General features: G+C 39.4%; 1 protein-coding gene across 15 annotated transcripts in view; it reads right to left on the reverse strand.

Moving 5' to 3' along the window:
• LCOR (ligand dependent nuclear receptor corepressor) overlaps positions 1–24,766 on the reverse strand; it is an 86,275-nt gene that overhangs the window by 43,388 nt on the left and 18,121 nt on the right. For 5 of the 15 annotated variants that reach the window (XM_038140127.1, XM_038140139.1, XM_038140131.1 and 2 more), the window contains 2 exons: positions 12,420–12,485; positions 11,930–12,009 (listed from right to left, as the gene is read on the reverse strand). The exons of 2 other annotated variants lie outside the window; for them this stretch is intronic. In XM_038140127.1, the coding sequence (XP_037996055.1) occupies positions 11,930–12,009; positions 12,420–12,485 (146 nt within the window). Of the gene's footprint in view, positions 1–352; positions 4,705–11,929; positions 12,010–12,419; positions 12,486–14,011; positions 14,106–14,794; positions 14,898–24,766 lie in introns of those variants that run through there. 8 more of the 15 variants (XM_038140132.1, XM_038140133.1, XM_038140135.1 and 5 more) reach the window with 3 other exon arrangements.

Here is a 24,766-nt window from a genome sequence, read left to right on the forward strand (position 1 = left end):
TATCTGTCCTCTCATGTGTACCACAGAGACTTTATCTCCATCAACAATGTGCAAGGGTTCTGATTGGGCAGGACCAGCTTGATTGATGGAGCTTTGGCTGTTGACCAACCAGGTGGTCTTTGCTAAATGCAGCTCCCAGTTTTTGTAGGTCCCCCTGCCCAATGCCTTCAGGGTGGTTTTTAACAGTCCACTGCACCATTCAACTTTCCCAGCAGCTGGTTCATTATAAGGAATTTGGTACACCCACTTAATGTCGTGTTCCCTAGCCCAGGGTTTTATAAGTTTGTTCTTGAAACAAGTCCCATTGTCAGACTCAGTTCTTTCAGGGGTGCCATGTCTCCACAGGACTTACTTTTCCAGGCCCAAGATGGTGTTTTGGGCAGCAGTGTGAGGCACAGGGTAGGTCTCCAGCCATCCAGTAGTTGCTTGCACCATGGTCAGCACACAGCACTTGCCTTGGCAGGTTTGGGGAAGGGTGATGTAGTCAATTTGCCAAGCTTCCCTGTACCTATATTTTGACTGCTGTCCACCCTACCATAAGAGGCTTCATCCGCTTGGCTTGCTTGTTTGCAGCACACGTCTCACAGTCATCCATGAGAGATACTGTCCATGTTTAAGTCCACTCCCTGGCCACAGGACCATCGGTATGTCCCATCTCTTCCCTGATGACTGAAGGCATCGAGGGCCTAACAAGCTAGAAGTAATTCTCCTTTGTGCTACCAGTCCAGATCTACCTAAGATACTTTAATCTTGGCAGCAAAATTCACCTGCATGTTGTTACTTCATTAGCCCAACTTTTGGGTACACGTACATTGATGTGACAGACCTTCACAGTCAGCTTCTCTACCCAGTAGCCAGCTCCGTCTTGCCAGATCTCAGCAGCCCAGATGGATTTCCCTCTGTGCTGCCATTTGGCCTTTCTCCACCGATCCAGCCATCCCCACAGAGCATTAGCTACAATCCGCAAGTCAGTGTAGAGTCTCAGCCACTTCTCTCATTCAGCAACATTCAAAGCCAGCTGGACGGCTTTAACCTCTGCAAATTGACTTGATCCGCCTTGTCCTGTGGTAGCTTCTGCAGCTTTCTGTGTGGGGGTCCTTAGAGCAGCTTTCCACTTACAGATCGTTCCTACAGTTGGGCAGGAACCATTGGTGAAGAGGGCGTTATTGCTTTTCATTCTCTGGTAGTTGGTTATGTGGTGGGGCCTCCTCGGCACGTACCACCTGCTCCTCTTCTTCTTCAGAAGATAGTCCAAAACTCTCACCCTCAGGCCATCTTGTTATGATTTCCAGAATCTCAGTGAGACGAGGATTTCCCATCTAGGCTCCCTGTGTGATCGCTGCGATCCAGTTGCTCCACATGGCATCAGTGGCAAGACGTGTAGAAGGAACCTTCCCTTCGAACACCCAGCCCAGCACTGGTAGTTGGGTTAACAGAAGCAGCTGTGCTTCAGTGCCAATCACTTCTGAGGTGGCTTGAACCGCTTTGTAGGCTGCAAGCATCTCTTTCTCAGTTGGGATACAGCTGGCCTCAGACCCTTTGTATCCCCAACTCCAGAATCCCAAGAGTCATCCTTGGGTCTCCTCAGGTCTCTGCCAGAGGGTCCAGGAAGGATCATTCCTGCCAGCCACAGTGTAGAGCACACATTTTACATCTTGCCCTGTCCTGATTGGCCAAAGGGCTACTGCATGGGAATCTCCTGTTTAATTTGTTCAAAAGCTTGTTGTTCAGGGCCCCACCGGAAATAATTTTTTTCTTTTGTGCCATGAAAATTAGGGGGCTTACAATTGTACTGTACTCTGGGATATGCATCCTCCAAAAGTCCACAGCACCTAGGAAGGCTTATGTTTCTTTCTTGTTGGTTGGTGGAGACATAAATGTTATTTTGTTAATCATTTGCATTGAAATCTGGCAGTGTCCATCTTGCCACTTTACTCCTGGAAACTGAATTTCTTGAGCAGGTCCCTTAACCTTACTTCATTTAATGGCAAGCTTTCAGGACAGTCTGGATAATCTCTCCTTTCTCGAAGACTTCCATGGCTGTGTTCCCCCCTGTGATGATGTCATCAATGTACTGCAGGTGTTCTGAAGGCTTACCCTTTTCCAGTGCAGTGTGGATCAGTCCATGGCAGACGGTGGAACTCTGCTTCCACCCCTGAGGCAGTCAATTCCAAGTATATTGCACACCCCTGCAGGTGAAAGGAAACTGGGGCTTGCACTCTGCTGCCAAAGAAACAGAGAAAAATCATTGGCAATGTCAATGGCCACATGCCACTTTACTGCCTTGGACTCCAGCTCGTACTGAAGCTGCAGCACGGCTGGCACAGCAGCACTCAGAGGTGGCATGATTTAATTCAGGCCAAGGTAATCCTCCATCAGGCTCCATTCTCTACTGGACTTTCGCACAAGCCATAGAGGGCTGTTGAAGGGTGAATGAGTCTTGCTGACCACCCCTTGGCTCTCCAGTTCATGAATCATCTTATGGATGGGAGAGGCTTGGTTGCTGCAGTATTGCCAATGGTGCACTGTTGCTGTGGCAATTGGTACTTCTTGTTAGAGCAGAGGGGTTGTCTGAGAGACCAGGCAAGGTATCCAACTGTCTGATTCGCTCTGTCTCTAGAGCAGCTATCCTAAAAGCCCAGCAATGTCATTTTGAATCTTAAGATAGTCTATGCCGAGGATGCATGGGGCCTCTGCACCAGTCCTGATAGGGTGTTTCTGCCACTCCCTCCCAGTCAAGCTCACTTCAGCATCCAATACAGTCAGCTGCTGGGATCCCCCTGTCACCTCAGAAATAGAAATGGATTGCACTGCCACATACCTTGATGACATCAGGGTACACTGAGCACCGGTGTCAACCAAAGCCATAAACCTTTGTGGGTCAGACATGCCAAGCCATTGGATCCACACAGTCCAACAGATCTGACTGTCCCTTTCCCCTGCCTGGCTAAAGGCAGGGCCCCTCTAAATCCTGGTCATTGTACACATTGCTCTCCTCCTGTAAATATGACCTTGAGGTCCCTTCAAGAGGGTGGTAATATCATCATTCCTTTACCACCTAGAGCCTTGTCTAAGAGAGACCGAAGCAGTGTTGACCCTAGATGAGGTTCTTGAGGTTGTTGTTCCTCCCTTCAGTTCATATATCTGGGTGGCTAAGGAAGAGGTGGGTTTTCCACCCCACTTCTTCATGTCTTCTCCACGCTCCTGAAGGAAAAAACAGAGGTTACTTCATGGAGTGTATCCTCTCTCCTTGGCTGGGGGACATCTGGTCCAAATGGCAGAGACTCTTCTTGGTTCTGGCAAGATGTGATTAATTCCTTCCTTAAGTTCCTTCCTCAGTTTCTGGTGGCCCTCTTCAAATTTCTCTTCCAAGCTCCGGACATGCCCTGCCAGCTTTGTTTCCACAGATGAGATGTGGGTGCATAACAGGGCAGTGACAGTGTCCTTGTAAAGTCTTAGTTTGTTGACCAATGCACCCACCTTGTCCTCTCCTTCCTTCCATTGCAGTGTTGCTAAGTAGTGGGCATATATTTCTGGTCTGAGCCATGCAAATTTCAACCACATTTGTGATGTGCACTGGACATCATCTGGGATCTTAGAGAATCTCTCATCTTCCAAAAAAATTATCTCCAGCACAGGTAATTCCCTTAGGCATTGGATACCTTGTTCCATTGTGCTTCCTTCTTGCATGTGGACGTCCCCTTTACAAAGGTATCTAGCCCTTCTACCCACTAGTAGCCACTGCCAGAGGTTGAGAGTTTCCTGGGTTTCCCTGATCCCCTGGTCAATGACCACATCCTGGGACAGCGATCCCAGCTGCCCAGCCTCACATCCTTTCAGAATGGTGTCAGCTGCAGTGTCCCAGATGCGGAGCACCCAGCTCAGAAGGGACTCGTTTAGCTGTTAGGTGAACTCGCTCTGCAGCTCAAACAACTCACCCAGGGATAGAGAGCAAGTGATGATCTCCAGCTCCGTCTCTTCCACTTGGGTGGGAAGGTCCTGCTGCCTCCTCATCAGTCACTATGCTGACTGATCTGCTCTAAAATTTCCTTTTCTGAACAGGGGCAACTGCTACTGACTCAGGCTGTCCTGGCTCAATGACAGTTTGCGTGGACACGGTGCCTGCTCATTCTTTTTTCCTCCTCCTCCTGAATATGCTGGACCACACCAAGCTTGGTCCTGACTCCAAGCATGGTGTACACAGCGCAGGCCATAGAGAGAAGACAGCGCAAAACTAACAAGAAGATTATGCTGTCCTTGACATCCAGACAGAACTCAGTATTTTCAAAAACTGATGTGTTGGGCCTGAAAGGCTGGAAGAAACCATTCTCTACTCTTCCCACCATTGGTGGGGTGCGATTATTAACAAGGCCCCATAATCAGCAGCCCAGACCAGGACAAGAGAACAAAACTGAATATATATTCTGAATGAGGTTCACTGCCTCTGATATTATCATGCAATAGACATAAAGAACTAACAAAGCAATTTTCATAGCATTCCCTGGTCTCCAAATGAGTATCACAACTGGCAAATACTTCCCCATGTGCAGAAAAATATGGAGAGCAAGCTACAGCATCCATGCAAACATGTCAAGCATTGTGGTGAATAGGCAGTTTCTGTAATACAATGCAAAACTGCAATTCTGACTTCTCTCAGGATGCCGCACATTGGCTGCCAAAATATGTGCTGGTCTGAAGGTCAACCAGAGGGAGGAATTAACCCCATACAAATACCTTGCAAGTGATTTCCACATGAAGCTACAATTTAATAGGAAAGTTACAATAAAGGCAATAGTACAGAAACACTGGCTTAAACTGACAAAGAGTTTTGGCACCCTCTTGGTCAGGGTGGTGGTAGCAGTCTGATTGAATTGTGGTTGCAGTCCCACTGAAATGACAGATGCAGATTTGTCAAAGCAGTGGTCCTGTGGAAAGGTCTGCTCCTTCCCTGGGGGTCCAGTGGTGGTTCCCTCCAGATGCACACACCTTTTCTCATTTCTTTTATTTTAATGCCTTGCTCCTGCTCAAGAGAAAAATCTCTTTACTGGCCCTCTCCTTCCACTTTCATTTTAAGCTATATTAAAGATACCTCTATTTACCTACTGCAGGAATGTATACACAGCTACTCTTTGGCTTCAGGGAGCGTTTTGTTTTGTTAACCTTTATAAAGTATCAGTTACCATAATATTTAGGCTGCATCTGTTTTTTTTGGCCTCAACTGTATAAGTTGATTTCAGACTCATATCCACATGGGACTAGAAGGGAAGAACTGGATATTCATTTATCAATCACAATAAATGAAAAATAAGCAATTCTTAAGTTTGTGCTGTCTCGTTTAAGAAGCAAAATTACATGACAAGCTCACAGTAAATTAACAAATGCAGGAGTCACATGAACTGCGTGCTAAGGGTAATAACACCAAATGCTGTGGACTCTGACCTGAAACACATGGACGGGCTTTCACATATTTGTGATTCAACAGCTTCCAAAAGCTCTCTATCAATAGCAAAGGGAGATACTATCTCAGGGTAGAGAGAAAAAGCAGTATTTTATGACAAACAGAAATATAAGGAACATGCAATGACAGAGGTAACAGGTGAGTAAAAACATCTTTGATTCTGTGAAGGTAAGAGCCTGAAGAAGTGAAGGCCTCACAAAATGACTAATGCTTTCTTCCATACCAGAGATTCAAACCTGATTGTTCCCATAGGAAAAACTTCTTCTTTAACAGACTATAGCTCAGGAAGAAGCCTAAAATAAAAATAACCCTTGGCCAACACAATGCATTTCAAATCTTCCTAGCACTTTTTGCATCTATAACAAGACACTGTAAATACTAGCCTGGCAACTCAGTGGAAAAATAGTCCAGTAGCACCCTGCCTCACCATAAACAAATGTATTTTATATTATTCACATGAAGGTGACGTAAGAAGAGTACCATTTAATCTACTGAAGCTAACTAAAGCTGTACACTTGCTACATAGAGAAGGAATGAAGAAAAAGGGATCAGCCAGAAGAAAAAAATTCTAAGTGGCTTATGCTGGTGAAAGGCCCCGTAAAGGATCTCTTGATCTGCATTTAGGAGAGAAGAGGAATAATAGGAAGAAAATGGCAGTGCTTAGTTTTCACCCCCCAAATTAAGGAACATCTCTTTACATGCATGGTTTTTATCAGTGTCCATGCTAAGACATCAAAACAAAGAAATACAGTTGTGTAAAATAGTCAGATTTAACCTCGCACTTTGAATAAAAAAACGTCTTCGGGCATGTTCAGTACAGCACTGACTATGTGGGACAAAATATACTGGAAATAGTTCTGCTTATTGCACTTTTAAATTGTTTTCTTATTCATTGTACCATAATTATTACAGGAATCTGCAAGTTTTTTTATCCCAGAAGGAAAATTCAAGCTTTCACACTAAGTATTTGATTGTGATTGCTACTCTACTTCCAAAAGTGAGGTGTTTTTGTTTGGTTTGGGAGTGTCTGATTGGTTGATTTCTGTTGGTTTTTTGTTTGTTTTTTTTTTTGTTAGGGTGGGGGCTTGTTGATTTTTTAGATGTGTTTTTTTTTCACATTTTCTAGTATTTCTTACCAATAACTATTATTTAGAACCACTAATTTCAGGTTTACCCACTCACTCTATAGTCCTAAATCACATCAAAGTTTTCAGCAGCAAGATGCAGGTAGTAGGAAGAAGAAAAACCCAATAATATCTAGATAGTATTTTCACTGGGAATTTTTTCAGGGTATTTATAGCCATTCGGATACTTTTAGGTATTATTTATAACACAAGATTGTTTCTATTCTCTTTGTGCTTCTCTTCAGGTGGGAAGAGAATGCTCCAGAGCATTCCTGGAATCCACCAGTGAACATGCAGCATCACTCTACTGAACGAGAAACATTCAGAGAAAGATACCTGGAGTGGTTTGCACATGCTCCTCGAGGGCTAAAGCTCTTTTTGTACATTAAGATAAACAGCATAACTATGCAATTAAGTCAAAGAGCCTTAGAAATACAGAGCTCAGGTTTTCAAAAGGCAAGGTCAATGCGTGACCTTGTGAGACCACCTAATCCTGGGCGGCGCGGCCTCGTCAGCACTAGCGCTGGATGCTCACGGAGAGCCTCCTTGTAGGAAATGTTGACACAGCAATTCCAAATGCTGAACTGCTGACATGAAGAGAACTGTACGATGCAGGCTGTTGTTGTGTAGATGTGCAAACAGCAGTTTCATGTTCAAGCCACAGCACACACACAGAAGGAACTGGAAGAGCCCACAAGCTAGAACAGGATGAGATAATTCCTATCCATCTTCAGAGAGAAAAAGGAGGGAATTTGCCCAGAGACCATCCATGGCTGACTGGTCAACCCATGGACCTAGGAATAAAATCCACAAATAAAACACCCCTAGGCTGTCTTCTCCAATGTGTTTTTTTCCTTAAGACTGAACAGTCTTCTTAACAGTCCTTTTATTCATAGCCAACACAAAGTAGAACAATTTTTGCAAGAGAGCATCACTTCTTGTTGCTTTCATTTCAACGCTATTCAGTTTGTTTACGTCTCTCAAAATACTACAGTCATTTGAGGCTTCACCAGCATTCACGTTTTCCTTCCAGATATTAACACAAATTCTTCTCTTGAAACAGTCCATAAAGTAATTTACTACTTTTACATTCCTATCACTTTTAAGACATATGTAACTTGTGACTTGACCAAACAGGTATGTCTTGTCCTGTTTTTCAAATTTATCAAGATCATTTTCAATTCTGAGCATGCCATCTAAAGCATCTATGACTACTCCCAGCTTAGTATTAATAAAAAATTCAGATGGTTTAATCAGTTTTAAGACCTCACTCACTTACTGAATATATGTATTTTTATAGTAAGCTGACTGACATCATATTTATCAAATTCAAAACAAACTTGACTGATCCATAGCTATTGACTATCATTTATTATCTATAGAAGGGGAAAAAGAAATGTATCAGTGGAATATAAATGTAAGCATACTGTGGAGTGGAACCACAAGATGCTTACATTAACACTGATGCACAAGAAAAGCTACAGCCCTGCATTACTACTAAACACATCTGGAGATTATCACAAACAATCTTTTCAAGTTTTAGCCTCCGTATCAAATTATTTTAAAATGACACAATACAAAAGTGACAGTCTAAATGCTTGAGTTTTTTAAGTGATGAAATCCATTTAAAATGTTTTAGAGCATGTTCCAGCACACTTAGGGAACTCTGTATACAGCTTAAACACATTCTAAAGCCATCAAAATTTGTAACAGTTTTGCAACTTCAACTCATTTTCAGATATTTCCTTTGCCATCTCCAATTATTCTACGAGTTAATGCTTTAGATGAGTGATAACTTCTCTTCAGAATTATTCAGACATTTACCACAATTCATATCTTATTGGTTATGTTCCTCCATAGACAAAGGTCATCAGATTTGTGTAAAATGATTACAAGCTTTTAAAGATACCCAAATCATAACAAAGTAATTTTGAATTTTAAAATAACTTCTTCAAATGCTGTACCTTAACATACTTCTTCATAAACGTAAGAATTGTGAGAGGTCCTTCCACTGAAGCTCAGGTATTTTAGAGAACTTTGCAGACCAGAATCAATCTTCTGGCATCAAACAGCCTATGAATCCAGAATATGCTCCTAGAACTCATTTTCTCTCTTGCTATTTTTGTAGCTTAAATATATCTATAAAATAGTTAATGTGCTTAGGAGTTTTATCCTCCTTGTTCTGCTCTCATCAACTAATGAGATTAGTTGTATGTCCATGTATGTGTGTTCCTTTTTTCTCTTAATAGATATGAATTGCTTTATGTCACTGCAGACAATAGTATTTTCTTTTCTACATATACTCAACTGAATACTTTTAAAGGATTCATCTTCCAGTTTCTCCTTTCTTCTGGCCTTTCTTAAACTAGGCTTGAGCTCCAACTATGAGCAAATGACACTAGAGACCACCTCATTTGATACAAACATTCTACATGGAGCCAAAGATCTCTTCTGTAATGATAGCTCAGTCAGATTATTTAACAAACCACACAGAAAAATTAGGAATCATAATTAAAAAGAGATAAGGCAAGTACACTCCAATCCATCTCAATTGATGGGTCTTTGCTGTACCACAACCTTTTAGAAGGAAAAGTGATGAAGACCACAAGCAATAGAGAATTACCACAATTGCATATTATCCAAATGTGAATTTGTTAGATTTGGTCCCGGAGAATCCAATCTTTCTCTCACTTCATGGAGACAGCCAGAGCTGCTAAATGCTTTTTTATGGTCTTTCAAGGTACCTGTCAGTTTCTGCACACAGGCACCCATGTTAATAACCTGGCGGTAGCACCTTAGGTAACCAGCTATTCTCCTATTACACCATACAAAAACAATTGTGTATTCTGCATTCTGTGATGAAAAGAAAAAATAGTTTCTCAAAGTTCTACATTACTGCACATAACCCTTTGGATTTGGGACAAAATATGTCTGGGAAGATGCTGGCTCTCTACTTTGTCTGTATTTTGTTATCTCTTTCAAATGAAGACACTAGTCTATTTCTCTATCGAAATTTGTCTTGTATTTTGACTGCCAAAAACGCAGGTATTTGCTCAGTATTTGCAATTAGAACTGCTGCTACAAATAAATTAATCTTTTTAAAATACTTCAGCAGATGGTTTTCCATCCTTTGAAGAAGTCATGTAATTGAACCTGACTGCCTGCAAAAGCAGTAATGACTATCACTGAAAGAGTGGGACGGCTAATGTAGATTCTTACCCAATAAGCAGCTCTGCCAATAAACTTATACTGGCCTCCAATTCTCATCCTACAAGTCCAGAACTCATTTTTACTTATGCACAACTACTGGTCTCCTAAGTTACAGGTAATTCTTATAGGCAAATGAAATCCAGAAAAAAAACCTGAAGATATTTATTGGTTTTGAACTTGTTACACTAGGTACCTACATGTCACTTACAGGTGAAAATCAAGTACATTGACTGATTATTCAACCCAGCCAAAAGGAAGTATTGGTAATCATGTACTCAAAAAAACCCCAGCCACAGCCACACGCTATCATAATACATGGCTTGTGGCTATCCTGCTCCCAGCTACATAATCCATTACACACCTTTTCATTCTGCAACTCAGCATTTATGCAAGTACCAACCCAAACCATGCCACCCTGCCCAGTTCTTCTCCAAAAGAAAATGAGAGAGGATGCACATGAACAGCCTGCAACTTCCTAAAGAATTAAACATCAGTCCAGATGTTCAATGGAAGAGATGTCAAATAAACTAGTACCATTCCAAATTTAATTGAACTGAATTAGCTGAAGACTGTCCATTATATAGCTAAACACCACATTAAGTTACAACCTTTTTTCCAACAATTTGGTCTCACATATTAGAGTTCAAATTAAGATGTTGTCAAATTCACACTATTTGAAAGCTCTTGGTGAAAGAATCATATTTAACTCCATATTGCAAGCTAATGACATCAGTGCCAGCAGGGCAGCAATCTGCTGCACCCACAGGGGAAAGGAAGCACTCCCATCCTACCATCTCTCAGATGACAGATAAAAACCCTAGACCTAAAAGGACTCGTATTATTCCTTCAAAAACAAAACAAACAAAAAGACAAGCCAAAAAGCCAAAACACCCAAACCCAGCAGAATTGACAGAGAGGCTGGAGGGCAGTAAGACTGCCTTTTTGAACACCTACTGATACAATGTCCAATTGGCCCACACTATGACCAATACCCACCACAAAATTAATTTCTGAATCAACTCAATGGCTTACCTAGAGCTGTGCTTAACACTGGAACACTGGATTTTGTCTTTTTGTGAGATGAGGTCAGAAAAAAGACAGAGCTCCTTTCACAACAATTATACATACACGTTACCTGCTGTCAGTCTCAATTAAATAACTATGACTTACATCTGTTCTAAATGCAAGCCTTCTTAAACCTCCTCTTTTGCCTTAATAAAAGCTGTAATACAGAAACACACATGAACTGGCAGTATGGCAAATGTCAGTGTCAACAAGGTACTTCCTTTATGGACAAGCCATGCAGCTACATGTTAGCTGCTGCAGAGGAAAGAATGCTTTTGTTTAATTCCTAAGTTGATAGAGATCCATTCTGGTGTTGTTTTACATTGTGCAGGAAGAAGCAGTAGTTACAAATTCCAGTAAATGAAGTTTTGCCAAGACAGATGATCCTTCCTTCCTATGTTATAGAACAATCACAATTTCAATATGTGGGCTGAACAACAATCAGTATAGCACCATAGCTTTTGTTTTATATACAACTATAATCTCCTTAGAGAAAATAAACTGCAAGTTTATTGTGTTGGCAAACCCGACTTGTCCATGTTTAGGTTCTGACTTCATTATGAACAAGCACAGTACAAAATCTACCATGCACAAGAGCACTTTAATAAAAGGATATGACCCACAGGGAAGAAGATTCCAAGATACAGAACAAGATTCTAGACTGTTAAAATGGACCACATTTCCATACTGAAGATAAGCCCATCATCTGACTGTAGTAAACATGCACAAGCCACAGTCTGGCTCCCCTGGGGAAGGTTTCATGACTCCCAACAAGATCCCTTACAAAGAACTCAGGAAAACCCAAAACAAATAAAAAACACCAAACAGAAAGAGCTAATGCACAGAGAAAAAAAAAAATCCCACCACCTGCATTACATACTACAAAGAAAAATTTGCAGAAAAAGAGGCAAGTCTGTTCATTAACCTGCATATTTTAATTCAGAAAACCTTTTTCCAAAGGAGAAAGGGGTAGGAGGTTGCAGATTTTCCATATTCAGTTAACTAGGAACAGCAAACTCCCTCCCTTTGTCCCTCCCCTACAACTACTAGCTTCACACATCTGCATTGTTACCTTTACTTTTTCTCTTCTCAGGCAGCAGAAAAGACAATTTTCATCAAAAGACCAATCAGAAACACCTTCAGGCTCACAGTCTGTAAATCAGAAGAATAGCAAATTACTTCATAAACCACAACACAACTGGAGCCAAAAGAGAAATGCTGAATTAAATACCTGTTTCACAACATTCTTGCCTGCTTTCTGAGGATTCAGGCTTCATTTTGGCCATTTTTCTAAATCCCCAGATTACCAAACTATATACATTTTATCTATGCACAACAAATCTGTTTTTCTGAGCACTGCAAAATACACTCCCAGCTACATAAAGATGAACGCACACTCATTAGTAATTTTAGCCAATATGAAACTAACTGTGAGCACTGCCTGGGGGAGGGGGAAAAAAAAGCACAAATCACCACGGTAACACACATTTTCTAGAGGCAGAGCTGAGGCTGCTTCTGTCATTAGAAATGCAGAACAAGATACAAACATAGAGATTGAATACCTTTAAACAAACTGAGATCTTTTAATAATCCAGGTCCAAACAGGCCTTCTAGAATACTTTCAAACCCTAAAAGCAAATAAAAGAATTGTTAGCTTTCTAGATTAGTACGTCACTACAATATTCACAATAGCAGTTCTATATTTATCTGTTCCAAGAACAGAGCTCAACACGTTTTCTCCAAGTATTACAAGATACATGGGTCAATTGTGATGACTGAACTACTGATAAATCATAGCACAATTTAGAGTCCACTGACTCCTGTACTTTTCTAAGTAGCTAGGTTAAAAACTAAGAACATTACAACATCGAAATAAACCATTTTGAGAAGAACATAGGAAGCTGCAGGTTCTACAACGCGACCGAGTAATTTCTACACAAAAAACAATACTCTCATTTAAGCCTCTGAACTGAAAGAAGGAACATTTTCCCAATTTAAAAAATACATTATTTCATCTCAGTGGCATTCAGTTACTTTTCTAAACTTCAGTAAACATTAGAATCAGTGTTTCCTCAAGAACTGCAGTTTTGAGGAGAGAAAATTAAAAGGAGAAGGATTCGGCATTGCCATATCACTAAGGAATGAAATTTCAATCACAGATCTGCATCCAAGACACACACAGTCCAATTTACTTCAATGCCATGATTTATACCTCACTTAAAATAAATCTAATCAATTTGAGTTTATTCCAGAAGAGGGAAAACGTGCACCAAAATTACTGCCATTATTTGGAAAAGTTAAATCAATATTACACTAACCCCCTGCTGGCGGTAAAAAATCTACAGAGCTATTAACTACCCAGTACTGGGAGAAGATGGGGTAGCAGAGTGAGTATGAAAGGTACAAAGATTACTTTAAGGGGGATAGACAAATTCCACCTTATAAAAATGTATAAAAATGGAATGACCAGAAAAATTCAAGACTATAGCTTACTGTTGCCTGCCCTTCCCTCCCCCCGCCAATACTTTTCGCTTTGTAGCTTTAAGAATGGTTTGCAAGTGGCTAGGGGCTTCTAGCTTCTCCTACTTCTTTGAGTCTTTGAGTGGCAGAAGAAATAAAAAACAAATTAAGAAACAAAAATATTGTCTTAAATTTAGAGAAACTTGCATGGGTGAATCAGGGACAGATAAACTACCCAAAATAGCAATGTTTAAGATATCAGTCAAAACCTAAATGATCGTGTACGTATGAAGGAAATAGTTTATTACTCTTCAAAAGTGCAGTAATTCTAAAATAATTCTGACTTCATTCAGATCTAATATCTAAGTTATGTTTTGGAGAGCAGTCTTCAAAAGGAAATGACAAACAGCGTTTCACCCCTCTGGGTGTCAGCAAGAGTGTCAGTGCACCAACATCTTCAGCAATCTGATGCAGGATGCTACAGAATTTGCAGGGTGCAACATGACTTAGATGGCAAAAGCATTGCTGAGGTACAACACTAAAATGTTGTAGAAAGAAATGTTGAAAAAAGAACCAAGAATTAAAAAAAAGGAAAAAAAAAGTGAAATAAGAGTCAAGAGTGAAGAGAAATACGGAGAAATCAGAAAACAAGGTGGAAGAGGAGAAATTTGAAACACATCCCATTGAACAGCACCTTGTCAGGCAGAGAAGTAGCACTGCCTCCAAAAAAAGCCAATTCAGGCTTCAGGAAATGGCAGGAACAGTGGGAAAGGGCCGACCAACCTGACCTAGAAGAAAAATAGGAGAATCAGGGTGTTGACCCATAGGTTTATAACGTTGAATAGTTTATAACGTTTTTAACATATGGGTAGAGACCCTCAGAATTTGACTCTGAAATGAAACCTTAAGGAAAATAGCTAACAAGCCTATGTTCTTGATCTTTTTGTTTAGAACTTCTATTTCATATATATATATATGTATAAAAATCAAAAGACTTCAGAAATTTTACTCAAACTCATCAATCTTTTAATAGTAGCTGCCAGTGACTCATGCCCCACAGTTTGCCATGCATGCAATTGCACACTGAAGTCCCTGCCAAGTTTTACAGCTTGGATATTGTATGATGGTAGTTTGCTAGCCCACTGTTCTGAGTGATGCTAATGCCACTCGGGTTTTATTAATATTAAATATTGGATTTAGCAGTTGCATAGCAACAGCAGAACATCTTATGTGCAATGTTTGACATTAAAAAAGGCAAATAAGGGAAGTATGAATGTATTCAAAAATTATACTAGAGACTGGTAAAACTGCCATAAAGCTGAGCCCTATTCCCCCCAAATGCAAAGTGCAATGCAGCAAAGGCAGTTTAAGCCCTGTGATGTTGTGTTCAGTCATTCAGGGCTCCGAAAGAGCAACTGTGTACAGTTAATCATGCAGAATACATTGAAAACAAAATCTTGAAAAAGGAGCTGCCTACTTTTATAGTATTTTTTCTCTCCATTGTCACTGCTCTTAGAAGCTTGAAAAGAACATTTCTTTTCCCACCGATTGTCCTTTTCCATTTGGCAGATGATATTTTCCTGCATTTCAAATGGAACAGAAATTAACATGGCTCTCTCTGCTAAATTCCAGTTTCTATATTTTCATCATCTGTATTTCAGTGTCTGATAGTTCATAGCAGCTGAAGAGCAGAGCCAGTGGAAAAGTTGCAGGAATAACAGAATTAGAAGAAAGAAAAAGAAAGAAAATTCCAGTATTTTAGAAATCAGTATTAGATTTTCAATATCAGTTGTATTTAGATCTCTGATATGCTCTTCACAATCAAAGCAGCCATATATTTAACTCCCACAAATGTACTGGTGACCTTTCCAATGAAAAACACTTTCTGGATGTTAGTATGAGAAGTTAGAAAAAAAAATAATTAAAAAACCCAAACAACCTGAATTTATAAAGTGTAAAACATCTCTCTTTTCCAGAAGGCTCTCTAGGAAGTGAAGAATTAGAAAAAATAAATCCCAGAACAAAGAAAGAAAACCCTTAGTACTGAAGCAAGGGTGGAATAACTTTTTAAATGCAGAGATTGTTCTACTCTTATTCTTATTTCACAACAGTTAAACTGTAAACAAGTAAAGCCTCCCATAAAACATTCTCTGGTAAAAATCAGAATATATATGTGCCATTTTTCTGCTAAGGGTAGCAAGGAAAGAAATTAAAACTAAAGGGGGGGGGTTGAAACGTTGACTATGCAGTCTTCAGCATGATCAATTTTCACTAGTTTTGTCTCTGCACCTAAACAGTTTTATTTTCATATTTTCTTGGCATTTTTACCCATCTGTAACCAAATATTTTGTCATAAATTTGAACTCTAATTGTAGTTTGATGGCTAATGGTGTAAGTCAACAATTTAACACAACAGTTTAATTTAAGGTTTGCAAAGAAAAAAAAAGAAAACAGTTAAGCCCTCATGTCATCTTCTCCCTTAAAACGGAGAGCCCTTGTGATCATTAAGTAGCTACCAGGCTCCTTGGGATAACAGCATCTAGTAATGCAGATCAGCCAAAGACACATTCTCTACTATAAAAACAGGAATGCAAGATCTTCAGAAAAAGATAGGGATGCACTTCTGGAGTGCCACTGACACAGAGCCTAGCATGTCAAACAATGCTTTTTCCCCCCTCAAGACAGCACAGCTCAAATATACCTTTGAGTAGTCACTACATAATTCAGCCCTAGATATGTATCTATTCAAAGCAGTAAAGCTTGACTTTAACTTACAGGTACAAATCATTTTGGGGGAAGTAAAAAAACACAGACTACCATTGCTCGGAATGTATTATTACATAAATTGTTAATAACTAAAAAAAAAATCAACATAGCAAGGGCAGAAAATTAAAGCCAACATACAGAGTTGTCAACTCCTCAGCCCTTATCTGTACATATCAATTTAATCGGTGAGTATCAATTTATAAACTAAACCTCAACTGACTTAATGAGCACTACCCAGGCCAGCAGTTAAGTACAGTAGGTCACAGAACCAGAGAATCAGAACATCCAGAGTTAGAAGTGATCCACAAGGACCAAATCCAACTGCAATGGACCAGATGCAATAGAAATAAAGACAGGTGATTCATCAGCATTTATTTATAATAAACAGCCAAATATATAGCAATTTGCACATTAAAAGGACAACTTCAAAAAGCTGGAAATTTAGTCAAGTAACTTATGACACTATTTGACTATATATTTTATTTCAATTTCTTAACCATCTAAGAACATATCAGAAACCATCAAAACCATGGAGGGAAAAAACCTGACCTGCTAAATGGGGAAAAAAATTTAAAAACCAACAAAACCCAAGCCCAAGTGACTAGGAGCAAAAGCACACAGAGGAGACAAGCAGTTGGATGATGCACGGGAAGATTCAGAGCAGAGAAGATAAATCAAAACTCAGAAATGTTGCAAAAGTCAGAGAGGAGATGCAGACAGCTTAAAAGTAAGCACAGATAAAATCAAAACCAGGACACATAAAGATTGGATTTTTTAGCTAATATATATAAGAGTTTGGTAGTATATTACAAAACATTCAATAAAATGGCATATAATTATTCAACAAAATTTATCAAGGTGGTGTTACTAACATTCGTAAGTTAATTGTCTTAATATTCAATGGATCCATGCTGGGTTTTTTTCTGTGAGTTACTCAGTGTATTTGCAGCAGTGTTTAATTCCAGAAAGTCCTGAAATATTGTGGAAGTCCCAATGGGCTCAAAAAAAGAAAAAAAAAATCACTTTGAAATGCCACACATTAAACAAGTTAGTACCAGGGTCTCAAACTGGTAAAGGTTTTCAAAACCAACGAATAGTTCTCAGGAATTGATAGCAAAAATGGTGTCAATCAACATGGGCTTACAGAAATTCTTATTAGAGCCTTACAAAATGAAAATTTTAATTAACAACAGGTCTGATATAATACTTTTAGACTGTTGGGCTGGCATGACACATCTTGACTAAAACCAGATTTTTTTTTAAAAACACAAAATTAAAAAAAAAACCCTAAGCCAAACCAAGAAAAAAAATCAGTGAAATAAATACAAAACATTAAAAATCAATTAAGCGACAGTTCTTGAAATATTGGTGGCAGTAAGAAACTACTGGCAGTGAGGTATATCAGGTACTGGTTCTTGGCCCTGTGCCATTTGCCATTTCAGTCCTAGTCAGTGACTTGGAAGAAAGCAGTCACTAAATTTGCTGGAGCTACAAAGACAGGAAGAGCTGCAATTAACAAAAGGCCCAGGTCACAGAGGCTGCTTACGAAAGCAAATGCAATTAAACACTACTTGGAAAGGGGGGTAGGGGAATGGAGAAAGCCACAAATCACACATCTAAGAACAGGAAAAACAGCTTCTCAAAGACATACCCAGATCCAGCAGCTGAAACTGGAAGCTGATCAAACTCAGCCAGACATAGGACACTTTAATTTTACAAGGGTCCAGTTGAAGACACAAGACATGCACCCTAAGACTGGATCATCGTTTTCCCTACTCTAGGACTCTGAAGGTGCTATTTAGGAAAGCACAGGCTGGTTGCTGAGATCTATTTCCCTTTCATTCTCCCCCAGCACTTGGATTCATCATGGTAGGATTCTCATTAACTAGTTTGAAGCAAGAGCCACCACCATCACATCAGGTTTTTACTGGATTTCTCATGCCTACATTTTCTGGTCAAGATTGGTTATATTTATCCACAGCTATGGGATTTGAAGCAGGAATTAATTCAGAAAAATCCTACACTCTATGTGCAACATGGGAATTCTGTCTCTTTCAGGACAAAAATCTATTAAACTTGAATGTTTCAGTCACAGGCATCTTAATAGAAAAGCAAGACCAAGCAACAAGGGAGGTGGAAAAAAGTCACAGGACAGTTATTAATATACACTAAGTCTCATGACATGCATATAATTATAAGTTGTGAATATTCTTTTATTCATGCAACAAAATAAAAGAAACTCCCATCTACCTATGATGAGAGATCTCGTTATCTGCATGGAGACCAATTAAGGACTCAAACTACAAGGTAAATCAACTTTGCTTCAGTTTCTTGGGGAACAAAATAAAAGCTGCGCATTTCAACCAATTTTTCAAATTTCATGCTTTCCCATTCTTGTTAATGAAACTGCACTGTTCAGAGACTTACTGCAGACATTCCTGCTCCAGAGGATTATGAGGACCTTAAATATCAACCTGGTTCTTTAAGAGCAATACAGGCACATGCATACTAAAGAAAAGAACTAAGGATGTTAAGACAGGTACTGTTTAAAAGAACAGGCATATCCAAGTTCTATATAGCAACACACAGCTCTTCTGTAGCTTTTTGCACCAGAACACCTTCCGTTCTCAAGACAGAATACAGAATATCATGTGCTGAGGTCCCTAAACAGGATCTTGGAGCTCAAGAGAAAAAGAATTTTGGCCTTAGAGTACTGCTTTATTCACTGTAGAAGAGCATCTCCAGTAGAGAAGCTTCATTTGAAGCAATCAAGAAGGGAACAAGGTGCATGTTCTGCCAAACAGCCACTACGTCACTGTTACAGTAACTTAGCGCAGCAGTAAGCTGAGAAATCAAAAAAGCAGCAAAAAACTACAAGAACTGTTGATAGAAGTGCTTCTGACTGACCATCAATCCTGCAGGACTTAATTAAAATTCCACTACTAGTTTGTAATTTTTATAAAAAAAGCTGCAGCAGACCATCCTCACTCTGCTCTCCAAACATCCCTCTCAACCAAGCTATTCCTTTTCCTCTGAGAACCAAGTCTAAGAACATTTTCTCTGATGCAATCCCAAACTCACATCAAGGCATTTAAAATTTAATGAACTAAATATGACAGCATAACAGCTACATATCAGAACTACAGAGCTGCAATGCACTTGCCTTCGCAGCAGAAAAGTGCCCTGCCAAATACCCTAGAACAGGGGAGATCTCTCTGCTCTACAAGGAAGAGCAGAGAAGCAAGGCAAGTTACCACCTTGTGTCACAGTACAAGAAATGGAAACAGGAGACTCTCCATCCAATGCTAGCACTCTAACTGGCAGGTTATCTCACTGATTACAACTGAAAATTCAACCTCAAAAAACCAGAAGTGACAAGTTATAAAGCTTGTTGCCTGAGTGCAGAGTATAGCAAGATATGCATCATCTCCTGCTTCCCTCCCACGAGGAGTATTTTTGTGTGTGTGATCTGATATCAAGAAGAGAATTACACAAAGGCATGCAAACTTCTTATTTCCAATCAAAAGTCTCAGAAGCAGAATTCAAGAAAAGCTAAGGATACGGCAATGGCTCAAGATACATCAATTGTTCTGTCAGGCTGAGTTGCAATCTTCATATGAATTTGCAGGGCTGAAAGGATCCTCCAATCTATAGATACTGCACCACTAATCTGGCTAGTTGTTCAAGTCAGGGGTTGTGAGTTTCTGGTTTACATTTAACTCAAAATCAGGAGATTTATTGTACGACTATCTGGTTTCCTTCACAGCCAGTCACCACTAATGCAGGACCTAACTGGAATCTTGTCATGTAAATACTTGCATTTTATTACCTTAGAAAATAAACCAGAAAATACAGACAGCACAAAATGACAAAGAATTACAACAGAAGAGTTTCAGTAACTACCAACTTTCTATGCATCCTCTAAAAATATAGGTTTTACTTAATGGTAGAACAGAATCTAAATTTTTTTTAAAGAACTTAACTAAACTAAAATCCAAACATACGAATTTTAAAAATAAAACTTGAAGTGGGATTTGCTTTTCAGTATCTCAGTTCAAAGACACTGCTCTTATTTGTTCAACCTCCAGATACAGAGTTCCAGCAGGCAACCAGGTACAACTTTCCCTGATAAGAAACTCTAAGAACTAGCTAGGAAGTTTACAGATTAGAAAAGTCAAATAGCTCAAGAATGAGAATGCACACTAGCACAAATCAGCATGGACCAAAATACTGAGACCCAAACATTTCTCAAACTTGAGGCTATTTTTTAGATTTTTAACCATATTGCATTACTTATTGCAGCAAAATAAAAACCTTGAAAGCTTTTGCCCATTGGAGACAATCCCTTAATGCTTCACTCCCAAGCAAAGGTAAAGTGGCATTCAGTAACTAACACTATTTATCCCCTCGTGCCACGCTCCTAAGGTACAAACTTAAGAACAGCCTTGCAGTAGATGAAATCGATCTGCCTGGAAAATGCCTCCCACAGAAAAGATAGGATTTCCAGCAGCATCAATTCTCTGCTCCACTTTATTTCATGGCCACAGTAATGCTCGTGTCACAGATCAGGCCAGGTGTGCTATCAGGAACAACTTGCCACAAGCAGGCACAGCAGAGGTCCAAGTCAGTCTAAACCACAGAAGAACCCTCCCTCTCCCACAGAAGCTGCCCAGGTGGAAGCACAGGACACCAGTGGCTTTCACCCCAACCTCAAGAGATATTGGCATAGCGCAGAAGCATTAGAGGCTGAGTTGAACTGGCTGATATATGAGCTATATTTCATACTCCACAACTGTCCTGTTTGAAGAGGGTTGCCCTCCCTCAGCAATTCAGTCTTGCCTGACATTGCTCCCTGTCTGCAACACAGTCGCCTACTGAAACCACATTAATTGAAATAATTCAAAGCTAAAAATCAGCCCAGAAACAGTAGGTACAAGCTGCTGAATTCTCTTAAACAAGGAGTGCCAGCAGAAAAAGCATCTACCAAACCACAGCTGTGATCTAGAAAACTCCTGCAGAGTGACTCCGTTTCAACTTCTTTACCACAAGAGGTCATTTATACCATGATTCATTACTGAATTAACTAAATACATTATTCTTTACTTTCAGCTCTCGAGTCGTAGATATCCCTTTCACCATCTCTACAGAAATTTTTCAGATCTATTCAAGTAATCAGCAAATGGGAATGAAAACATGATTCTGTTTAGGAAACTAAACATAATTATATCTCCAATCATTGAAAATCTGATGACATTCAATGAACAGATCCATGAAAACAATTGAACATTTCTGAGTTGAGAGGTGAATATACTGAGTTTACCTGTAAGGTAAAAATTTTCAAGAGCATTTTTACTCTGTTATTTGTGATTGTGATTGTATTTGTGATTGTCTGGCATAAAATAAACCTCCTCAATGAACAGTACACCTTGACTCCAGCTAGCTCACAGCATCCTGAAAAATCTCACGGTATGCAAAGATACAACACTATTAAGTCAAGTGATTATTTCACCACACCAGTGAGTATATCTAAATTCTGATTAAGAAGCTAACAAAAGCAAAGAAAGCTCTGGATCATGGAAAGAAAGCTGAATCATGACTACAGTGAATATGAAGCACATGTGATGTTTTGAGAAAGCGTTCCAGAAATGCTAGAAAAGTATCCTTAGCCTTTGCAGACTGACGGCTCAGTTCTGTCTCAATAGGAAGGACAATCTAGGCAAAATCAGAAGGTGATACAGGCAGCTACACAAAAATGAAAGGGTAAAGGAAAGCAGGGCAGGGAGTCACAAGTTATATACCTTAAACAAAAACCATGAAAACAAATCAACACACACAGAGGAGTGTCTTAACACTGAAAGACACAGAATTCATACCAGCTACAGGGCAGGTAATAGTGACTAATTGTCATCACTGAGGTACACTTGCAAGTATACATCAAGCAAGGTATTATTCCACGAGTCTACAACACAAGGTGCAAACCCAAAGGAAGCAAAACTAAGCCTAACAATCCTCTCCAGCTTTATGGGTGTTTGCACAGCAGTAGCATTAAGAACACAAAGGTACAAAGTAAGCACATGACTACTCTTGCATACAGCAAGGAAGATACATCTGTATTACTGTTGTTATTCTTGTGTCAACAGAACCAAATACTAACAGAAATATTCTTAAGCTATCCTTCAGTCACACCTCGGGTTATGCCTATGCACTAAAGAAGCTGCAAGCCCTGATATTCCTCTGGAAACAGAAAAGCATCAGCACAGCTGCTGACAATTTTGTAACAAAATATTACAGCAGAAAAACAATTTGGTGCTGAAATTAACTGCGGGAACTGAAATTGCCAGATGTGATGGAACATTACTCAGTGTAGATGAGGACCAGTAAACCTTTTCTAAAAAAATAACTACACTCAAAACCCAGAAATCCACAGTAAATAGCTGTAAAAAAGCCTGACCTTTGGGGTTTAGTGAAATTTTCCCAAAGAGCAAGTGACTGATAAATCTCTCACTCACTTTTGATGTCACATAATGTCTACCATCATTTCATGTCACAACTCTTGGAGTATTGCTAAGCCTTTAGCCTCAGACACACATCACCAATTCTGTAAGCTGAGCTCAGACTGCTTAACCATCAGCATTTCTAATCACACTTTTGACTGGCAATATAAATTACTACATAAGAAGATTTAAAAATATATTTATTTTTGCTTGCCTTTTTTCTAGATTGGAACAATTTCCTGGCCTAGTCCAGTTACATCAGCAGGAACAAGTGGCAGGACCAGGGAGGGACATCTGAGACAAGACTGCAGAAATCAAGATCTGTCCAACTTAGTTTTTCACTCTCTCAGACTGCCTTTCCCTTACTCAGATTAAAGACAGATATCTGAAATAAATGCTGGATCAGAAGCTAAGATCATAGGCAGAAAAGATCCCTTGGAGTTTGGTTGATGCAAAAGTAACATGATAGAGAACACAGATTTTATGATGGCCATTCAGGATTTCAAATTTATTCCCAAGTACCTTTTCTGGATAGCTACAGTGAATTTGGTGTCTAATGGCATATTTAACAGCTTATAGTGCACTTAACTGAGTTATATACATAGTAATTTCAGTTCCTATCATCATCTTTAAGTCTTCCTCAAACCAAGCAGCTTTTTGACATGGTTGTCTTTTCCATCTCTTTTATTCCAACGTTCTGGAATTCCTGAAATATAGCATATATTATTGGCCTTCTTTAGTCAAATGTTTAGTCCACTGTACTTTGGTTGAGGCCACTCTATACCCTCACACATTTGTTTTCAATCTACTTGAAGTTCTTTGCTTCCAAGCATCATCTGTGATCTGAACTTGAGAGAAGACAGCAGTCCCATACTTTCTGCACACTAAGTTTCTCAATGTCACTGTGTCGCAGCAGAATCTCAGGATATGCTAACAGTTAAACAAATTACAGGTTTCCAGTCAAGAACATCAAACTGTTACAAAGACAAAACATCCAAAGATAAGACTTCTACAACAGCCAGTCTTGCTCTAATTTTACAGTTAGTAGCTCAATTAAAAAGGTCTTAGTAAACCTGCTACACCTCCCTCAGATCTTTTCAAAGAATGAAGTCACTATAATCACCAGGATGACCAGAAGATCTGAAACCAATTTTTTCATGCTAAGTGAAGAAACACAGGGAGAGCATTTAGCCTTCCAAATCAGAAGTTAGTCCTTTGCTCCAAATCAGAATTAAATTTTCCAGGTAACCTATACACAAATCTTCTCAAGCTTGCCCACTCTGTTGTATTGTTAAATTCACCAGAAACTGAAGTATCTGATACAAACTTTACAAGAAGAAACGATAGAAACCCTTGCCAATTTTGAGTGCTGCTTTGCTAGAAGATTCAGCTTTTAAGATCAGTATCCCTGACCACTTATAATCAAAGCAGCTCTTCTTTTTAACTTCTTAATTGTTTTTTCAGAGCAAAATCTCAGAAATGGATTTCCTAATCCACAGCTAGGAACTGCCAGCAGTACAGCCATATAAAAGTACAGCAAAGAAATTTGATGCCAACGGAGCTTCTGCAGGCTACACCCTAATAATCTGATCCTAAGGGATTAAAAGTCTACAGCAGCACTAACAACTATTCAGTTTGTAGATGTCTATGACACTTTGTAAATATCTTCCCTGAAGGTAATTTTTCCCCTACAGAATTCTTCATACATAAGTTTCTCTAAAAGAAAAAGACTATCATGCACACGAAATGAACAAAGTATGGCATAAAGAGGGAACACTAAATTACTGATGACTGTGTGTGCAAGAAGCATTAATAACTACTTCATGTGAGTGCCCTGCTCCCCACTACCATCAATTTTATATCTTAAGTACTCCGAAAATTATTTCAAATATAGCCAACTTTTCAAAAAAGTTATCTTTGACACCAGAAATACTTCCAAGTTCAAGGAATATTAGACTTCTAGAACACATTGCAGTGACCATAACACACTTTTCTATAAAACCACAGCAATAATACCAGAGGTATGAGTGAAGGAAATCAGACACTAAAACAAAATGCAGTGGAATACTAGAACAAGTGCTGCAGAACAACTTGCACTAGTTCTTCTTTTGCTGAAGTAGCCAAGCTAAAGAAGAATTGCAATTTTACCTGGATTTATTACCCATGTACAGAGCTGAACAGTACCAATT

The sequence above is a fragment of the Motacilla alba genome, chromosome 6, assembly GCF_015832195.1.
Source record: "Motacilla alba alba isolate MOTALB_02 chromosome 6, Motacilla_alba_V1.0_pri, whole genome shotgun sequence".
Taxonomy (NCBI): domain Eukaryota; kingdom Metazoa; phylum Chordata; class Aves; order Passeriformes; family Motacillidae; genus Motacilla; species Motacilla alba.